The sequence below is a fragment of the Heteronotia binoei genome, chromosome 16, assembly GCF_032191835.1.
Source record: "Heteronotia binoei isolate CCM8104 ecotype False Entrance Well chromosome 16, APGP_CSIRO_Hbin_v1, whole genome shotgun sequence".
NCBI lineage: Eukaryota > Metazoa > Chordata > Lepidosauria > Squamata > Gekkonidae > Heteronotia > Heteronotia binoei.
The window spans coordinates 36,050,900-36,067,358 of NC_083238.1; the positions used below are offsets into that span (position 1 = coordinate 36,050,900).

Sequence of the window (16,459 nt, forward strand, 5' to 3'; positions counted from 1 at the left end):
TAGGTCAATTAAACATTCTGTTTTAAGGCCTGATTCACACTCCCATTTGCCAGTACAGTGCAACTTTTTAGGCAACTATCTCATAGTAAAGATCAATGTTCCCTCTAAGCTGCATAGTCTTGTGAGTGAAAATTCTACGTTGTGAGCTACTGCATAAATTATTCTGCTCTAGGGTCATCCTTCCTGAGCTAAGACAAAAAAGTGTGAGCTGGAGGATTAAAACCTGTGAGCTAGCTCACGCTAACTCAGCTTAGAGGGAACACTGGTAAAGATAAACCCATGGAGAATCTATTTTTATGAAGGAATCCATTTTTTCCTGCATTGTGCAGGGGGCTGGAGTAGATGACCCTGGAGGTCCCTTCTAACTCTATGATTCTATGATTAATGGAGTTCATTATAAAAACAACAGAAATGGCTTGCTGGATACAAATCTGGCAGACAGGGCTGGCTCTAAACTGTCTGGCACCCTAGGCAAGGCTAATTTCTGGTACCCCTGCACTGATAACGTCACCAAGTCACATGGGAGAGCCCCCAGAAGGCTGGAGCACTAGGCAATTGCCTAGTGGCAGAGCCGGCCCTGTTGGTGGAGTAACAGGGGTAGTGAAGCCATTCATAAAAACAGGTTCCTCATTAATCTAGCACCAGGGAATTGTCTTGCATCGGAAAAGAGGTTATGTGAATCTGCAGTTAAGAGTCAAAACAGAAGAGCCGCAATGTGAGAAGTGGGAAACAACTGTGTTGAAAGCATGTTCCCAGAGTTAGCTAGACAGATATGTTCAGTTCTACAGTCCATCTACATCGGTGGTCCCCAACCTTTTTGGCACCAGAGACTGGTTTTGTGGAAGACAATTTTTCCATGGACTGGGGAGGGGGGTGCGATGGTTTCAGGATGATACAATTGTGCACTTTATTTCTATTAGCTTGGTGTGGTAATTAAGTGTGCGAACTCTTATCTAGAAGAACCAGATTTATTTATTTATTTATCTATCTATCATTTATTATTAATTTATACCCCTCTCCGCAAGCGGACTCAGGGCGGCCAACAGTCAGTTCCAAATTTCAGACAATAAATACAAATTAAACAATCCAACTTCAAACAATAAACACTATTAAATCATTTTAAAAACATTTTAAAATGATTTTACGGTGCTGTTAAATAACTACCTAGGTGGGATTGTCCTTTACTAACAGTTAAACTCGTAGTAGTTCCAATATCTCAATAGCGCAGGTGTCAGTCCTCTCCCGGTTTAAGTGCCAAACGCCTGTTGGAATAACTCGGTTTTGCAGGCCCTGCAGAATTGAGAGAGATCCCACAGGGCCCTTATGGCCTCCAGGAGTGCATTCCATATTTCAGGTGCTGCCACTAAGAAGGCCTTGGACCTTGTAGAACACAGCCTGGCCTCCCTTGGTCCAGGGATGGACAGTAGATGTTGCATCCCTGAACACAGTGCTCTCTGGGGAACATGTAGAGAAAGGCGGTCCCGAAGATAGATAGGCCCCCGATCATATAGGGCTTTAAAGGTCAATACCAACACCTTGAAACAGACTTGGAACACAATTCTTTCAGCACCGGCTGAATGTGCTCCCATCAAGGGAGCCTCATTAACAGCCACGCTGCTGCGTTCTGCACTAGCTGCAGTTTCCGAGTCAGGGTCAAGGATAGCCCCATGTAGAAAGCATTACAGTGATCTATTCTCGAGGTGACCGTGGCATGGATTACCATTGCTAGGTCATCATGTTCCAGGAAAGGGGCCAACTGCCGAGCCCTCCGGAGATGGAAAAAGGCGGATTTGGCAGTGGCTGCAACTTGGGCCGCCAATGTCAAAGAGAAGCACTCCCAAAGTCTTGACCTTAGGGGCCAGTATCAACAGCACCCCATCAAGAGTTGGTAAAGGGATCTCCCTTCCTGGGCCACCTCGACCCAGACAGAGAATCTCCGTCTGATTCCCCACTCCTCCACTTGCAGCTGCTGGAATGGCCTTGGGTTAGCCATAGCTTTCACAGAGTTGTCCTTAGAAAGGCAGCTTCTGGGAGAGCTCTCTCAGCCCAATCCACCTCACAGGGTGTCTGTTGTGGAAGGTATAGGAGATTGTGAGCCACTCTGAGACTCTGAAATTCAGAGTGGAAGGCAGGATATAGATCCAATGTTGTCTTATTATTATTATTATTACTACATTGTAATATATAATGAAATAATTATACAATTCACGGCCCGGTAGCGGTCCATGGACTGGGGGTTGGGGACCCCTGATCTACATGACCTGAATGACCCAGGCAATCCCAATCTCATCAGATCTCAGAAGCTAAGCAGGGTCAGCCCTGGTTAATGCTTGGATGGGAGACCACCAAGGAAGTCCAGGTTTGCTATGCAGAGGCAGGCCATGGCAAACCATCTCTGTTGGTCTCTTGCCTTGAAAACCCTATGGCAGGGGTGGCCAATGGTAGCTCTCCAGATGTGTTTTGCCTACAACTCCCATCAGCCCCAGTCAGCATGGCTGATGGCTATGGCTGATGGGAGTTGTAGGCAAAACACATCTGGAGAGCTACCGTTGGCCACCCCTGCCCTATGGGGTTGCTGTAAGTCAGCTGTGACTTGGCAGTGCTTTCTACACCAACACAGCCCATCTAAACAAAGAGCACACTTGCTAAACATTAAGAGATTTATTTGACTCTTCTGTTCGGTAGCTATATAATCAGGAAGAAAAGAAGCTGCTTCATCACCTGATGAAACATGCTCCCCCCCAACCCACGCAATATGAAACAAATGTGGCCTTTGAGCACCACCTAGGGGAAGGTTGTTTTTTTTAAAACATATATTAAATCTGTATTGCTGATGCAGAAATATACAGAACATGATAGCCATTACAATTTGCATTTATCAGTTTGGTTTTAATCTTTATACAAAAACAAAATATTAAGCCCTCAGAGAGGGGAGGGACAGTGGCTCAGTGGTAGAGCATCTGTTTGGTAAGCAGAAAGTCCCAGGTTCAATCCCTGGCAGCTCCAACTAAAAAGGGTCCAAACAAAATAGGCATGAAAAACCTCAGCTTGAGACCCTGGAGAGCCGCTGCCAGTCTGAGTAGACAATACTGACTTTGATGGATCAAGGGTCTGATTCAGTATAAGGCAGCTTCATATGTTCATATTATTGATGTCAGTTATCAGAGATTGACAAGGAATAGCTTAATGTTTCCATCTGAAAAGCTTAGATTCTTAGAAGGAGGGCAGATGTGTGTGTTCCAAGAGTGTTGCCTGCAGGTTTTTTATTTGTGGTGTGAACTGATCATCACAAGTTCAAACACATCAACAGATCAAATGCAAGTTTGTTACTTCTCATACCAAAGAGGTATGTCTCCCCCAAGCTTTGTTCCTTACCACATTTAACAAGCATATTAACAGAGTTTAAAAAAAATGCAAACATGCTCATACACAAAGTTTTTGGCCTCCCCATAATTTTTTTTTAATTGAAAAAACTAAAAGTAAAAAACAAAGAACAGGGAAAACTGGAGCCCTTTTCAGACTTCAACCACCTACAGCAGCCATCTTTCTGCCAGTTCAACCTGAGACCCAGTTTGGTGTACTGGTTAAGTACAGCAGACTCTAGTCTGGAGAATGGGGTTTGATTCCCCAGTCTGCCACATGAAGCCAGTTGGGTGACCTTTGACCAATTACAGTTCTTTCAGAACTCTCTCAGCCTCCAAAAACAAGTCTAGCTCACCACTAGCATAAGGCTAAGATCCAGAACTTGCGGCTGCCAGACAATTTTCAGATCTCCTGGCTATTCTACCCACAATGTCACATGATAATTTAACTTAATTTTGTGCCACATATTCAAAGAATCATATTTTAAGAGCACTACCTGGAATGAAAAGTGTTTGCTTGCCAGAAAGGTACAACAATCTTTCAGCCCACTTCCCCTCTTCTTAAATCTTGCCTCCTCTTGCAAACTACATACTGTCATCCTATAATTGCTTTATAAACATCCTGAATGCTGTTTATTTTAACAAGTTCCCCAGGTAGCAGGGCACTGAAATAATTAATTGTGCTTGCTTTATCTTCCAACAAACTAGTTCTTATCTCTGATCCGATGCACTTTCCCTTGCAGAAAATATCGCCTGGTTTAGTGACACGTGAAGTGCTATTATCCTAGGTGATACAGTAGTTGAAGCTGGCCTCTCTTGCGATTGTGATGTAGGCTTCAAAGCACTTCATCATAAAAACTACAGCTGGAAAGGCCCCTCAAGGACCATCAACCCAAAATTCATGCAGTGAGTCAGGTCTTATGATACTTGAGATACCTTTGCAGGCTACTTATCCCACCCTTCTTTCGGTGGTGGTTGTTTTTTTTTTTTTAAGTGAAAGTGTGTGATCAGTATAAATGTGACAATTTGGCTAAAACCAGATGGCCAGTTTGAGGTGGCTTGAAGCCGCCCCAAAGAGAGCCAGCCGGAAATTGAGCGCCCCAGAGCTTCTGGACAGCGCACAGAAAAGGGGCAGGCCGTGGGCACCCAGGGAGCGTCTGGAATGCTCTTGCGTCCCGTCCGCGGCTCCCTGGGCGCCTCCTGGCTTTCCAGACGGCCAGGGAGGCGCCTCAGAGAAAAGGTACCACTTTGAAAGTGGTGCCTTTTCGAGCTGGCTCCCGGGGCCAGCCTGGGATGGGACCAGGGTGGGGACGGCAGGCAGATGTGCGCATGTGGATGCACTTTTTTGGTCTGCCTGCCTCCCATCTCCCGGGCGCCTTTAAACACCCGTCTGTTCCCACCCTTTAATTCTCAATTTTCTTATATATTTCTTTAATATAGTTTATATATCTATTTTAATATATATTCTTCTATATATTAATATTTTTATATATATTTGGTTAATTTTCTGATGTCTTCCACACAAAGACAAAGGAGACTGTTCACCTGTCTTCATTGGGATGGCTGTAAACAGCTACCAGTGTAAGATGTTGTGGTACTTTCGCTGAAATACTGAAATAGCAAACACGCCTGTTCTCCATTAAATCACTGAGTTCCTGAGCTGAGCAGCATTTCCTCACCCATCCCATCTGGCCCGCTTTTACTATCATATACTTTAGGGCTGCCAGCAGCCTGCAGAAAAAAAAAAACGCACTGTCCTTTTAATAGAGGTTTAACCTGCAGACATGGACAGGTACATCTTTATGGCATCACATTGTACATAAGAACATAAGAGAAGCCATGTTGGATCAGACTAATGGCCCATCCAGTCCAACACTCTGTGTCACACAGTGGCAAAAAACCCCAAGTGCCATCAGGAGGTCCACCAGTGGGGCTAGAAGCCCTCCCACTGTGCCCCCCCACAAGCACCAAGAATACAGAGCATCACTGTCCCAGACAGAGAGTTCTAATGATAAGCTGTGGCTAATAGCCACTGATGGACCTCTGCTCCATATGCTTATCCAATCCTCTCTTGAAGCTGTCGATGCTTGTAGCTGCCACCACCTCCTGTGGCAGTGAATTCCACATGTTATCCCAATAAGCCTCAATTAAGCTGGGGGGGGGGTGAGAGAAATTTTTCTCCAAGGTGTTGTGAACACTACTATTCCTACATCTGGAATCTGTGGCTTGTCAGAACCCTACAAGGAGTTCCAGATTTCCAGCCCCAATAGCGCCTCACATCCATTTTCAGATTCATGTGTATTCTCCTGCCGCTGCTAATTTCCTTTGCCAGGTGTCTGGTGTTCTCCTTCTGCCCCAGCACACCTGTATTTGAATAGGTATCAAGAACTGTTTTGGGAATTTGGCAGCCGGGCCTTGGTCCAATTAAAATTCATACATCTTAAAACTGTACGCTCCAACAGACTTTGATACAATAGACTTCTTTCGATTGTACTAAATGCATCAGAGAAAATTTCATAGATTTGTCCCCATTTTGACAAGAAAGAAATGTGACATAGATCACCCTGCCCCAAAGGGCTCAGGGCAATACACAGCATTTCAATAGATACATATATTAGCCAGTTATAATTATATTAAATTTTAAAACAGTAAAAACACTAACAAGTCACAGACTGATTCAGATGCCGCTGAACATCAATTTATGCAATTTTCCCATGTGGGGGGGAGGGGAGATGACAAACAAAGGAGGCCAAGCTTGATGACAGACTGTTTCTGTCCTCCACCACAGCAACTATGGATGAAACAATTTTGTAAGATTGTACTAACATTACTATGGCACAACTGTCTATCTTTGCCCTCTGTTCATTCTTTGTGGCTCTGTTGCTACTCCTCTGTCAAATGTTGCTTAATAGCGCTCAGGGTTTTGTAGCAGGAACTCCTTTGCATATTAGGCCACACCCCCTGATGTAGCCAATCCTCCAAGAGCTTACAGGGCTCTTAGTACAGGGCCTACTGCAAGCTCCAGGAGGATTGGCTACAACAGGGGTGTGTGGCCTAACATGCAAACGAGTTCCTGCTACAAAAAAAGCCCTGAGTTATGCTGCAGTTGGGGCCTCTTAATCATCTCAGGGATCCGAGTACTAGATAACTTTCTATTATGAGCACAAAGAAGAGGAAACAAACATTTAGACATATGGACAATGACTATGGTAAAAGGTCCTTACACACACTGTTGTTATACATATCTTACACAGGTTGTTGCGGCTATCAAATACTCACTGTTAACATTGCAAACATTAGCTGGCACACATTGAAAGCATGCCTCCAGTTGTGATACAGAACCATTCGATAATTCTTCCTAACTGTCAAAAGCCACCTACACAATGTCTGAAATGAAAAAATACAAATCGCATCAGGGATACTAACATGTACAAATGGACATGGCGCTGCCAAGACAAAAGCAGCAGATTACCTCTGTAGAGCAGATGGTTACCTCATAGTCAATTTTAAATTTCTGAACCATTCCCAGCTCCATGAACATCCGGAGGGCTGCAGTTATCATGGCATCCACATCAAGGGAGAAGTCATCAAAATGGACATTGTCTATGCCAAGCTCTGACACGAGTGGGATCTCTGCTGTCTAGAATAATCCAAAGACAGTAAGAAACTTTTCAGATGCAGTTCAGCTTTTTCTCTGGTCTTTTTCTTAGAATGAATTTTCCTAAAACACATCCAAAGAATGTTATGTATCAAGTGGAACAAATTTGGAAGGGGGAGATGGGATAAAGTACTGTCAGGAAGAGAAACCTAATAATGTAATCCAACGAAGATGGCTGCACAAACTTCCACTTGTCTCAGTGTGATTTACCTCAGAACACCACGAAAGTTGCCTTCAGACATATGGAAGTTTTGAGAAAGCGATAACTGACAGGCTTAGGGTACTTCACATATAACCTTTTTATCTTGCATGGAGGCAATGGCGTTGTTCAGACATCATTTAAAAATATGGTTTAATTAAGCTAACTATGAGTTGCTTGAGCACACCAATCCAGGATGTCTAAACACAGATATCCAGCCTTGTTCTCTGCCACAGCCCTCAAAACCACTCTCTGGGCTACAGACATACCTGGCCATAGCAGCTCAAAGCTGAAATTGTTCTTACCTTTCACTGCCGCTCCATGGCAGACTCCTTGACTGATGAAATTGCTTTTGTCAAGGCAAACTAGGATTTCAATTACTGTCTGTGGGACAAATCCCAGTTTCACAAACTAACTGCGGTTAAAATAAACTATGGTTTCACATTATGTCCGAAACCAATCAAAATCTGTGTCTGAAAAACAGTGAATAATTGTGAAGGGCAGCGTGTGTATTTTTCTGCAAATTTATGGTTGGGAGGCCTGTGTGTTTGACTATTGTACTCTCGACAAAATAAATATTTCATACTTCACAAGGGATGCTTGTGCGGAGTTTCCCCCCCCACACACACACAAATTTCTTTCCTGTTAAAAAAAATAGCTATGTGTAAAGTGGCCCCGTGAAGAGGAATGTTATAGTACAGACCGATCTTGTCAGATCACAGAAGCTAAGAAGGATTCTCCCTGGTTAGTACTTAGATGAGAGACCACCAAGGAAGTCCAGGATTATGCGAACGCAGGCAATGGCAAACCATATCTGCTTAATCACTTGCCTTGAAAAGCCTACACAGGGGTGTCAAACTCATTTGCTATGAGGGCCGGATCTTAACTTTCTTTGGGCAGGGCTATATGTGTCATAAAATGTAATGCCAGGTCAGGGAGATATAAACTTTATAATGGGCACAGACAAATGCATACACTCAGCCTAATCCACATCACTGCCTTGAGGCTCAGACAACAAAAGGAAGAGAGGCCTGGCTCAGTAGCTCTGCTGCACAATTGAGAGAACCTGGCAAAGCTAGCTCTCCTCTCACTTCCTCCCCAAGGGAGGAGCTTTGCTCTGTAGCTCCTGTGTGATTGAGCAAGCCTGAAAAAGCAAGCGGTGATCCAGAAGGAAACAAGAAAGGGAGAAGGAAGTAGACAACAGTGAGTTGCTCGTAGGCCTGATAGGAGCCCTCTGGGGGCCTGATTCAGCCCCTGGACCGCATGTTTGTCACTCCTGCCCTACGAGGTTGCCATAAGTCAGCTGGGACTTGATGGCACTTTACACACACACACACACACACACAAAGTGGTCCAAAGTTCCAAATGTGGCATCTGAACAGTGATCTACTCTGCAGCAGTGCTACTAATGCAACAGATTTTAACTACTGAGCAGTGTGATGACTCCAGTTTTTGTCTATACGGTGTACATATTTACAAGGACGGAGGAAAATCATCCATGGTGAATACCATATCCGCACATCCGGGTATTTCACTGAAGAAGAGTGCAATAATAATTATCTGACAGTGGGCAGCTTCAGACATTACAAACTACTCCCTCTAGCTGCCTGTTCCCTTCTCTTCTGGGCAATGCTTGTGGTCAATGTTCAAGAGGAAAACTGTGTAAGAGAGAAGTAATCTAAGCATACGCTTTCTGTGTAAGAAAGTAATCTAAGCTGTAGGTTTGAATATTGGCAAATATTCAATATTAGTGTGCCCTCTAAGCTGAGTTATTGTGAGGCACTCACAGTTTTTTAGCCTCCAGCTCACGCATCTTTGTCTTGGCTCAGGCAAAATGGCCTCGGAGCAAACTAATTTATGTTGTAGCTCACAACTTTAATGCCAGTAGCTCACGAAGTAGAATTTTCGCTCACAAGACTCCACAGCTTAGAGGGACTATTGTTGGCAATACACCTTTGCCCTGACCTGGATGGCCCAGGCTAGCCCAATCTTGTCAACTCTTGGAAGTTAAGCAGGGCCAGCCCTGGTCAGTACTCAGATGCAAGACTACCAAGGAATACCAGGGTTGCTACACAGAGGCAGGCAATGTCAATCGACCTCTGTTCGTCTCTGGCCTGGAAAACCCTACCAGATGACCGTAAGTTGGCTGTGACTTGATGGCACTTTCCAGCACCAACAATACACCTTTCCTGAATAACTGGCTTTTGAGAAAACTGATGCCAACTTATAGCCAAATGTACCAGGATGCTAGATCCAGGTGGGCAGCTGTGTTGGTCTGAAGCAATAAAGTTAGAGTCCAGCGGCACTTTTAAGGCCAACGAAGTTTTATTCAAGGAATGAGTTTTCATGTGCAAGCATACTTTTTCGGATGAAATGCAATGGAAGAAAACCATTCAAACTTAAAGACAGGGTTGAAAAGCAAATTAGCATATAACATGATGTAGACATTTGAGACAAAACAAGAACGACAAATCAAGTGTATAGGGTCAACAGCTGTATAGACCCAATTAAGGGAAAACAACAGTTAGTTAGCTAGTTAGTTAGTAACACAAAAATGGCAGGTAGCTGGCAGTGTTTGCAATGTCTCATGTTGCTCTGAGCAAATGACTGAAAATAAGCCAATAAAGCAGTATATGCTGGAAGAATGATTTTTTCTTGGAGCTGCAGCTTAAGTAAACTATAGGGATTTGTCAAAGGGAGAAAGAATATTTTAAAAACTGATCATAAACTGATGAACAAAACAAGTCAGAGACAATTTTTTTCATATCAGTCTTTGTATCTATGAGGTCTCACCATCCTATATTTAACAGGAGTGCCATAATCAAAATAATCACTGAATTAATAGCCGAGCAGTAACATTTGTATAAAAGAACCATTTGCTTTACAACAGCAATAAAAGAAATGGCAGAATTATGTATGAGGGCTGAAGCTAATTTGAATAATGTAGAAAAGGAGAAATATTACATGCCTGTGACATCTATTGTCATTCTTATGCATCTGAAGCGAAGCAGACCAAGCATATAAAGAACAGAATCATAGAAAATTACAACACTGCAAAAAAAAAAAACCCACTCTTAAAACATATTATTAAAATGTATGCTTAAAATCCCAGCTAATCAGAAAGGTTTTTTCCAGTTCTCAGATACTATGCATTAACATAATGCTTCCCTTTATGACAGGTATGACTACTGAAGGAGCAGATAAGCATATGGAGCAGAGGTCCATCAGTGGCTATTAGCCACAGCTTATTGTTGGAACTCTCTGTCTGGGGCAGTGATGGTGTAGTGGTTAAGTGCGTAGACTCTTATCTGGGAGAACCGGGTCTGATTCCCCACTCCTTCACGTGCATCGGCTGGAATGGCTTTGCGTTCGCCATTAGCTCTGGCAGAGGTTGTCCTAGAAAGGGCAGCTGCTGGGAGAGCCCTCTCAGCCCCACCCACCTCACAGGGTGTCTGTTGTGGGGGGAGAATATATAGGAGATTGTAAGCCACTGAGTCTCTGATTCAGAGAGAAGGTCAGGGTATAAATCTGCAATTATTCTTCTTCTCTGTATTCTTGTGCTTGGGGGGGCTTCTAGTCCCACTGGTGGACTTCCTGATGGCACTTTGGGTTTTTTGGCCACTGTGTGACACAGAGCGCTAGACTGGATGGGCCATTGGCCTGATCCAGCGTGGCTCCCCTTATGTTTTTAAGGGGGGATCCAGGTGGCTGACAGCTACCCATGGGCCCCCAGTCAAAGTTTCCCTCCAGGCTCCTTTCACACATAGACCTAATCTACACATTCCATTAAAACCAATTACATGATTTACCTGGCTCCATGGGCCCTCAGGATAACCAGGGCCGTGGGAATTTTGTTTTCCTAACCTCCTCTTCTTAGCAGGGAGCACAATACAGAGACTCGGGGGTCACAGCTAAGTTCCATTGTCATCAATTAAATGGGACTCACATGTGACCAATGAATCTCTGCATGTATGAGGGGGCTGTGTCTCAGCAGGACAGCACCTGCCCGCTTTGTACACAGAAGGTTCGAGTTTCAATCTTTAGCATTGCTGGTTAGAAGAATCGCATCATAGGTAATGAGAAAGACCTCTATCTGAGTCTGCAGAAGCCACTACCAGTCAACAGTAGACAATACTGACCTTGTGGAAGAACGGGCCAGCTCATATGTTTACGTGTGACATAGGCATGCCCAACTGAAACCTCTTTGATTTCAATATGACTTAATTGCAAATAACATTGCTTGAGTTGTTGTCATGGAATCCATGTGAAGGGAAGGCAAGTCACTGGTTTTAGGATTGGACAGTGAGTTTTACCCCAACACTAGTATCCAAAAGAACAGAGTTTTATTTTTTCTAGTAGGGCTTTTTGTGTAGCAAGAACTCCTTTGCATATTAGGCCACACAACCCTGATGTAGCCAATCCTCCTGGAGCTTACAGTAGGCCCTGTACGCTCTTGGAGGACTGGCTACATCAGGGGTGTGTGGCCTAATATACAAAGGAGCTCCTGCTGCAAAAAAAGCCCTGGAAGAGTGAATACAATCACTTACAAAGGGAAAACCAGACATATATGTTCAAGTTTACTGTGGGATCAAAAACCTCCTCTCTCCTCAGTCACTGGTGATCCAGTTTCAAGGAGGGGAGTGGGTTCTGTGCCATCTCAGACATTCTACTGCAGCAAGTTAAATAAGTAAATAAATTTACACTCTTCCATTAAAAACTTGATGGGAAGCTGCTCCTATTTGCATAACCTTGCCCTAGATTCTTGGTCATGCTATAGACATAATTCCCAAATTGGGTCACAACCACTCTAGCATGATAGAGAACTAGGAGAAATAAAATACTTTAAATCGCTGAAGATTTCTCTGAGTCCAAAGCATTCAACAATAAAAGAGGCTGCCCACTGTGTCTCCACATGATTTACTGTTCTGGCATCATCAGCTTCTTTAGGGTGGTTGGTGGTATGGGAGGTGCAGCTGTTTGTCTAGGTTAATCAATCACAGCTGCTTGGAGAGATGTACCAAACTATCCACCTGTAAAAAAAGAGGCTGCTTACTGCTTCTCTATGAGAGTCACTGCTCTAGGCTCTTCCCCTTCTCACAGGAGGTATCCCCAAATGAGTGCACACACATAGGGTGTGTGTGTGTGATTCTGTGTGAGCAGGTAATTCTTACTCTTACACACATTAAAAGAAAACCTTTGAAGTGCAGGAGTGACACGTGTCTTCAGCTTTAATTCAGAAAATAAATGGAGGGAAGGAAAGGTAGTAATTATCAGTCACAAAATCTGATGGCTGAAATGAAGGATGAAATACGATTTTATGAAATAATTTTTAAAAATATGCCCTGAATTTTCTATAAGAGATCTCCAAGGCAGCTTAGAATAACTCTATTAAAAACAAAGCCTGAAACATAGTAATGAAATAAAACAGACAAGATAAATCTATTAATGCACCTAGAAGTTAAGAAACAATGATTTATTAACAATCACGCAGATGTTTCATCTAATTTATTATTTATTAATTTACTTCATTTATAAACAAAAGTTCACCCAAGTTGCCATGGCAGAACAGGGATTTGAACCCAGGTCTCACAGCTCCTAGAGTTCAACATTCTATTCAGAATTTTTTTTGTAACAGGAATTCCTTTGCATATTAGGCCACACACCCCTGATGTAACCAATCCTCCAAGAGCTTTCAGGGCTCTTCGTACAGACAGGGCCTACCGTAAACTCCAGGAAGATTATCTACATCAGGGGTGTGTGGCCTAATATGCAACAGATTTCCTGCTACAAAAAAGGCCCTGATTCTAGCCATAAAACTACACTGACTCTCCAAGTAATTTAACATTAAGGCTGAGATCACATACACTAGATAATGCACTTTCAATCCACATTCAGTGCACTTTCCAACTGGATTTTACTGTGTGAACTGGCAAAATTCAGTAGGAACGCGCATTGAAAGTGCATTATTTAGAGTGTGTGATCGCAGCCTAAATGTAACAATTTCAACATCTAAAATGTTTAACTTGAGACTGAGGGTTGAGATAAATACAAAGTCTTTGACACAGCTGGGCATTTAGCCTGTGCCAAGGATGGTTCAGGGGCCCATTGATTTGGAAAGCTCATCTTTGCCATGGGCCAAGAATTCACAAACATGAGCATGTTTCAGGCATGGTCACAGGTCCCACTGGCCAGTCCCAATTGAGATGGTAAGGCCTGGATTGCATAGCACTTATATCAAAGTGGTCAACAGTGTAAGCTCTCCTCGGAACCTGCCCTCCCTTGCCACAGAAGTTTCCGCAGCAAGGGAGGGTAGGCTCTGAGTGCACGTGGTGCCCCACCCCACTGTTCTCACCTTCCTGAGGAGACCCGGGGAGGTGAGAGAGGTGTGGCGGAGTGTGCGCTCCTAGAAGCCTGCCTTCCCTTGCAAAGGAAAGCAAACTCTGAGGAGTGCATGCACCACCCCACCACTCTCATCTTCCCGAGTCTGCACAGATCCGGGAAGGTGAGAATGGCAGGGAGGTGCAGCAGTGTGTGTGCTCCTCAGAGCCTGCCTTCCCTTGCAAGGGAAGGCAGGCTCCAAGGACTGCACACACGACCTGCTCTGCCAGAAGCAGGGGTGGGGCCTAGGGTGCCAGAACTCCTGGTGCTGGCCCTGTGCATCTACCAAGCAAAAAACATATAAGCACCCCTTTTCCCTGCAACCATCTCTCAACATGAATCACTAATGCATCATGCTGTACATGCCCTGAAATAAAAACACTCTGCACATGGTCAGTTGCTGAGTATATCTAGATGTGGTTGTCGTGGTCATCAGTGGACAAGGAAGAAAGAAACAACAACCATTTCCTTCTTCCTCTTGAAAATACTGCAAATGCTATGCAGAGATTTTAATTAATGATGCACACAACCAGACATTAACTAATCAAGAAACACACTGAACACTCCCCATACTTTAATGACATTTTATATATAGCTACGTAATCTGAATTGAAAAACTGGCAATTGTTGGTAATATTCAGCAGCACTAAAATCTGGCCATTAGTTTTTTCCTCTAATAAATTAATTTTTTTAATTTATAAAGTAAACAGCTTACAGAGTTAAGGAGATACAAAAGGACAATGAAGGGAGAGAGAGGGAGAGAGACTCAGCAGATATGAAAACTGGCAGGGATGCTTATCAGTCAGCAGTTATGCACAGATCTCACCACCCAAGGACAGTAGTAAATGCCCGTCTTTCCAAAGTGCTGTTTACTACAATCACAATTCTGCCTCTGCTTTGAAGGGAGGGCTTTGATTTGATTCTATATACTCAGCAACTCTTGTTTTGTTGCTATTATGTTCTCTCTTTGGTTGCATTTGCCAGGCACAAAGGCCAATGTCTGTGCTTCTGCTTACCTGTCATGCAGATGGGCAACTGTAGACTGGGGTAGGGAAGAGATGGCGTTAAATGCCCCACTTCATCCACCACAGCAATATATAGTGCTGTCAGTAGCCGAATAGAACCATTCCACACACCCCCACACCCCTTATATTTGATATCACAGAGGGAGGTAACAATGCAGACAGGGAAGATGGGTGAAAGGAAATGCAAGGATTCTCCATTTCCCTGTCACTGCTGATGCAAATGTAAAGGCATGAAGGCATGCCTACTCAGCAATAGCCTATATCTGCTGTGCCAGCTTAAACTGCACTACAACCAAGTAACACAGTCAGACTAAGGCTACACCTGACAGCACACAAGAGATCAGTGGTGAGGTCTGATATGCAGCCTCTGGATCTCTCTTTTAACATCTGGAAAATGCAAGTACAATACTGATAATAAAAAAATAATAAAATTGAGTAACCAAACTGAAAACAAAAAGGGTTGTCTTTTATCTGGGATCTCTCAAAACACAGACACCCCATCCCGTAAGCTGTAGTAGCCCAAAGATGAAAACAGCAACAAAGCAGGGAAAACTCAGAAACTGTCTGATTAGCGGATAATGTCATGTGGATACTAACAAAAAAATATCTACCCCAGTTTGGATGCAAAACTACGACTAGAACCTCCCTGTGGAAGCAACCCCAAACAACACATTTTGCACTTCCAGAGACTTTTTTTTGCCATCAAGCCAGAGCTGACTTATGATGACCCCATAGAGCAGGGGTGGCCAACTGTAGCTCTCCAGATGTTTTTTTGCCTACAACTCCCATCAGCCCAGCCATTGGCCATGCTGGCTGGGGATGATGGGAGTTTTAGGCAAAAAAAAAAAAATCTGGAGAGCTACTGTTGGCCACCCCTGCCATAGGGTTTTCGAGGCAAGAGACCAACAGAGGTGGTTTGCTATTGCCTGTCTCTGCATAGTAACCCTGGACTTCCTGATGGTCTCCCATCCGGGTACTAACCAGGGCCGATCCTGCTTAGCTTCTAAGATCTGAGGAGATCAGACTAGCCTGGGCTATTCCGGTCAAGGGCATAGTGACCAATAGATATATTATATAACCTTATTTAATTACATTTCAGATCATATTATATGGGGAACAGCACAGCTTAGGACGTTTTGTTGTGAAGTGACCATTTGAAATTATTTGTCCTCGTTATTATGAAGCAAGCTTGGGCGTACACTAAACTTTGCTCAGGAGTTGATAAAAATGCTTACAGTTGCATGCTCTTAAGTCCCTATCCCCCAAAGATCTCTTTACTGTTTCACCCCCAGCATATGGGCACTTGTCATGCCAAGAAAATGAAAGTGGAAGGGAGGGCTGTAAATTCAACACCTCATGGCACAATGTTCTCCAGATCCCTTTACACTGTTAACTAACAAACAGCAGGAGAAGAAAGCATAAGTGTGATTTGACAGCCGGGCGTGATTTTACCTTTTACTGCAGTCTTGGATTTAACAGTGCTTTGGGTTAAGCAGTTTTGAGCTTCATGCCAGTTTGCCGCTATATGCTCAGTAAGAATCGCTTGCTACTAAACTGACACAGGGAACAGAACTGTCTCCTTAATTTTTCTTCAGCTGGGCTCTTGTGCATTTAATAGCAGCACAGAAGGCTGACACCAGCTGGTATAAAAAGGCAAGGCAAGGCAATTTATGAAGAATCTTCACCTGCTGATTTCAGACTGGTATACCACTGCCAGAAACTTGCTTAAGACCCCAGGGCCTTCCTCCTCATTTCTATCATTAGGCAGATGCCTGCAGATTTGGAAGGTCAAAGTTTGGGCACAATGATCTGACATATAGGTCACAATACATTAAAA

At 43.7% G+C, this 16,459-nt stretch overlaps 1 protein-coding gene across 1 annotated transcript in view; it reads right to left on the minus strand.

Annotated features, from left to right (window-relative positions):
• The window catches only part of PDE11A (phosphodiesterase 11A), a 284,908-nt gene that overhangs the window by 74,220 nt on the left and 194,229 nt on the right, over positions 1–16,459 (minus strand). The window contains exons 11-12 of the mRNA XM_060257021.1: positions 6,856–7,002; positions 6,642–6,749 (exon numbers count right to left, since the gene is read on the minus strand). Of these exons, the coding sequence (XP_060113004.1) occupies positions 6,642–6,749; positions 6,856–7,002 (255 nt within the window). The remainder of the gene's footprint in view (positions 1–6,641; positions 6,750–6,855; positions 7,003–16,459) is intronic.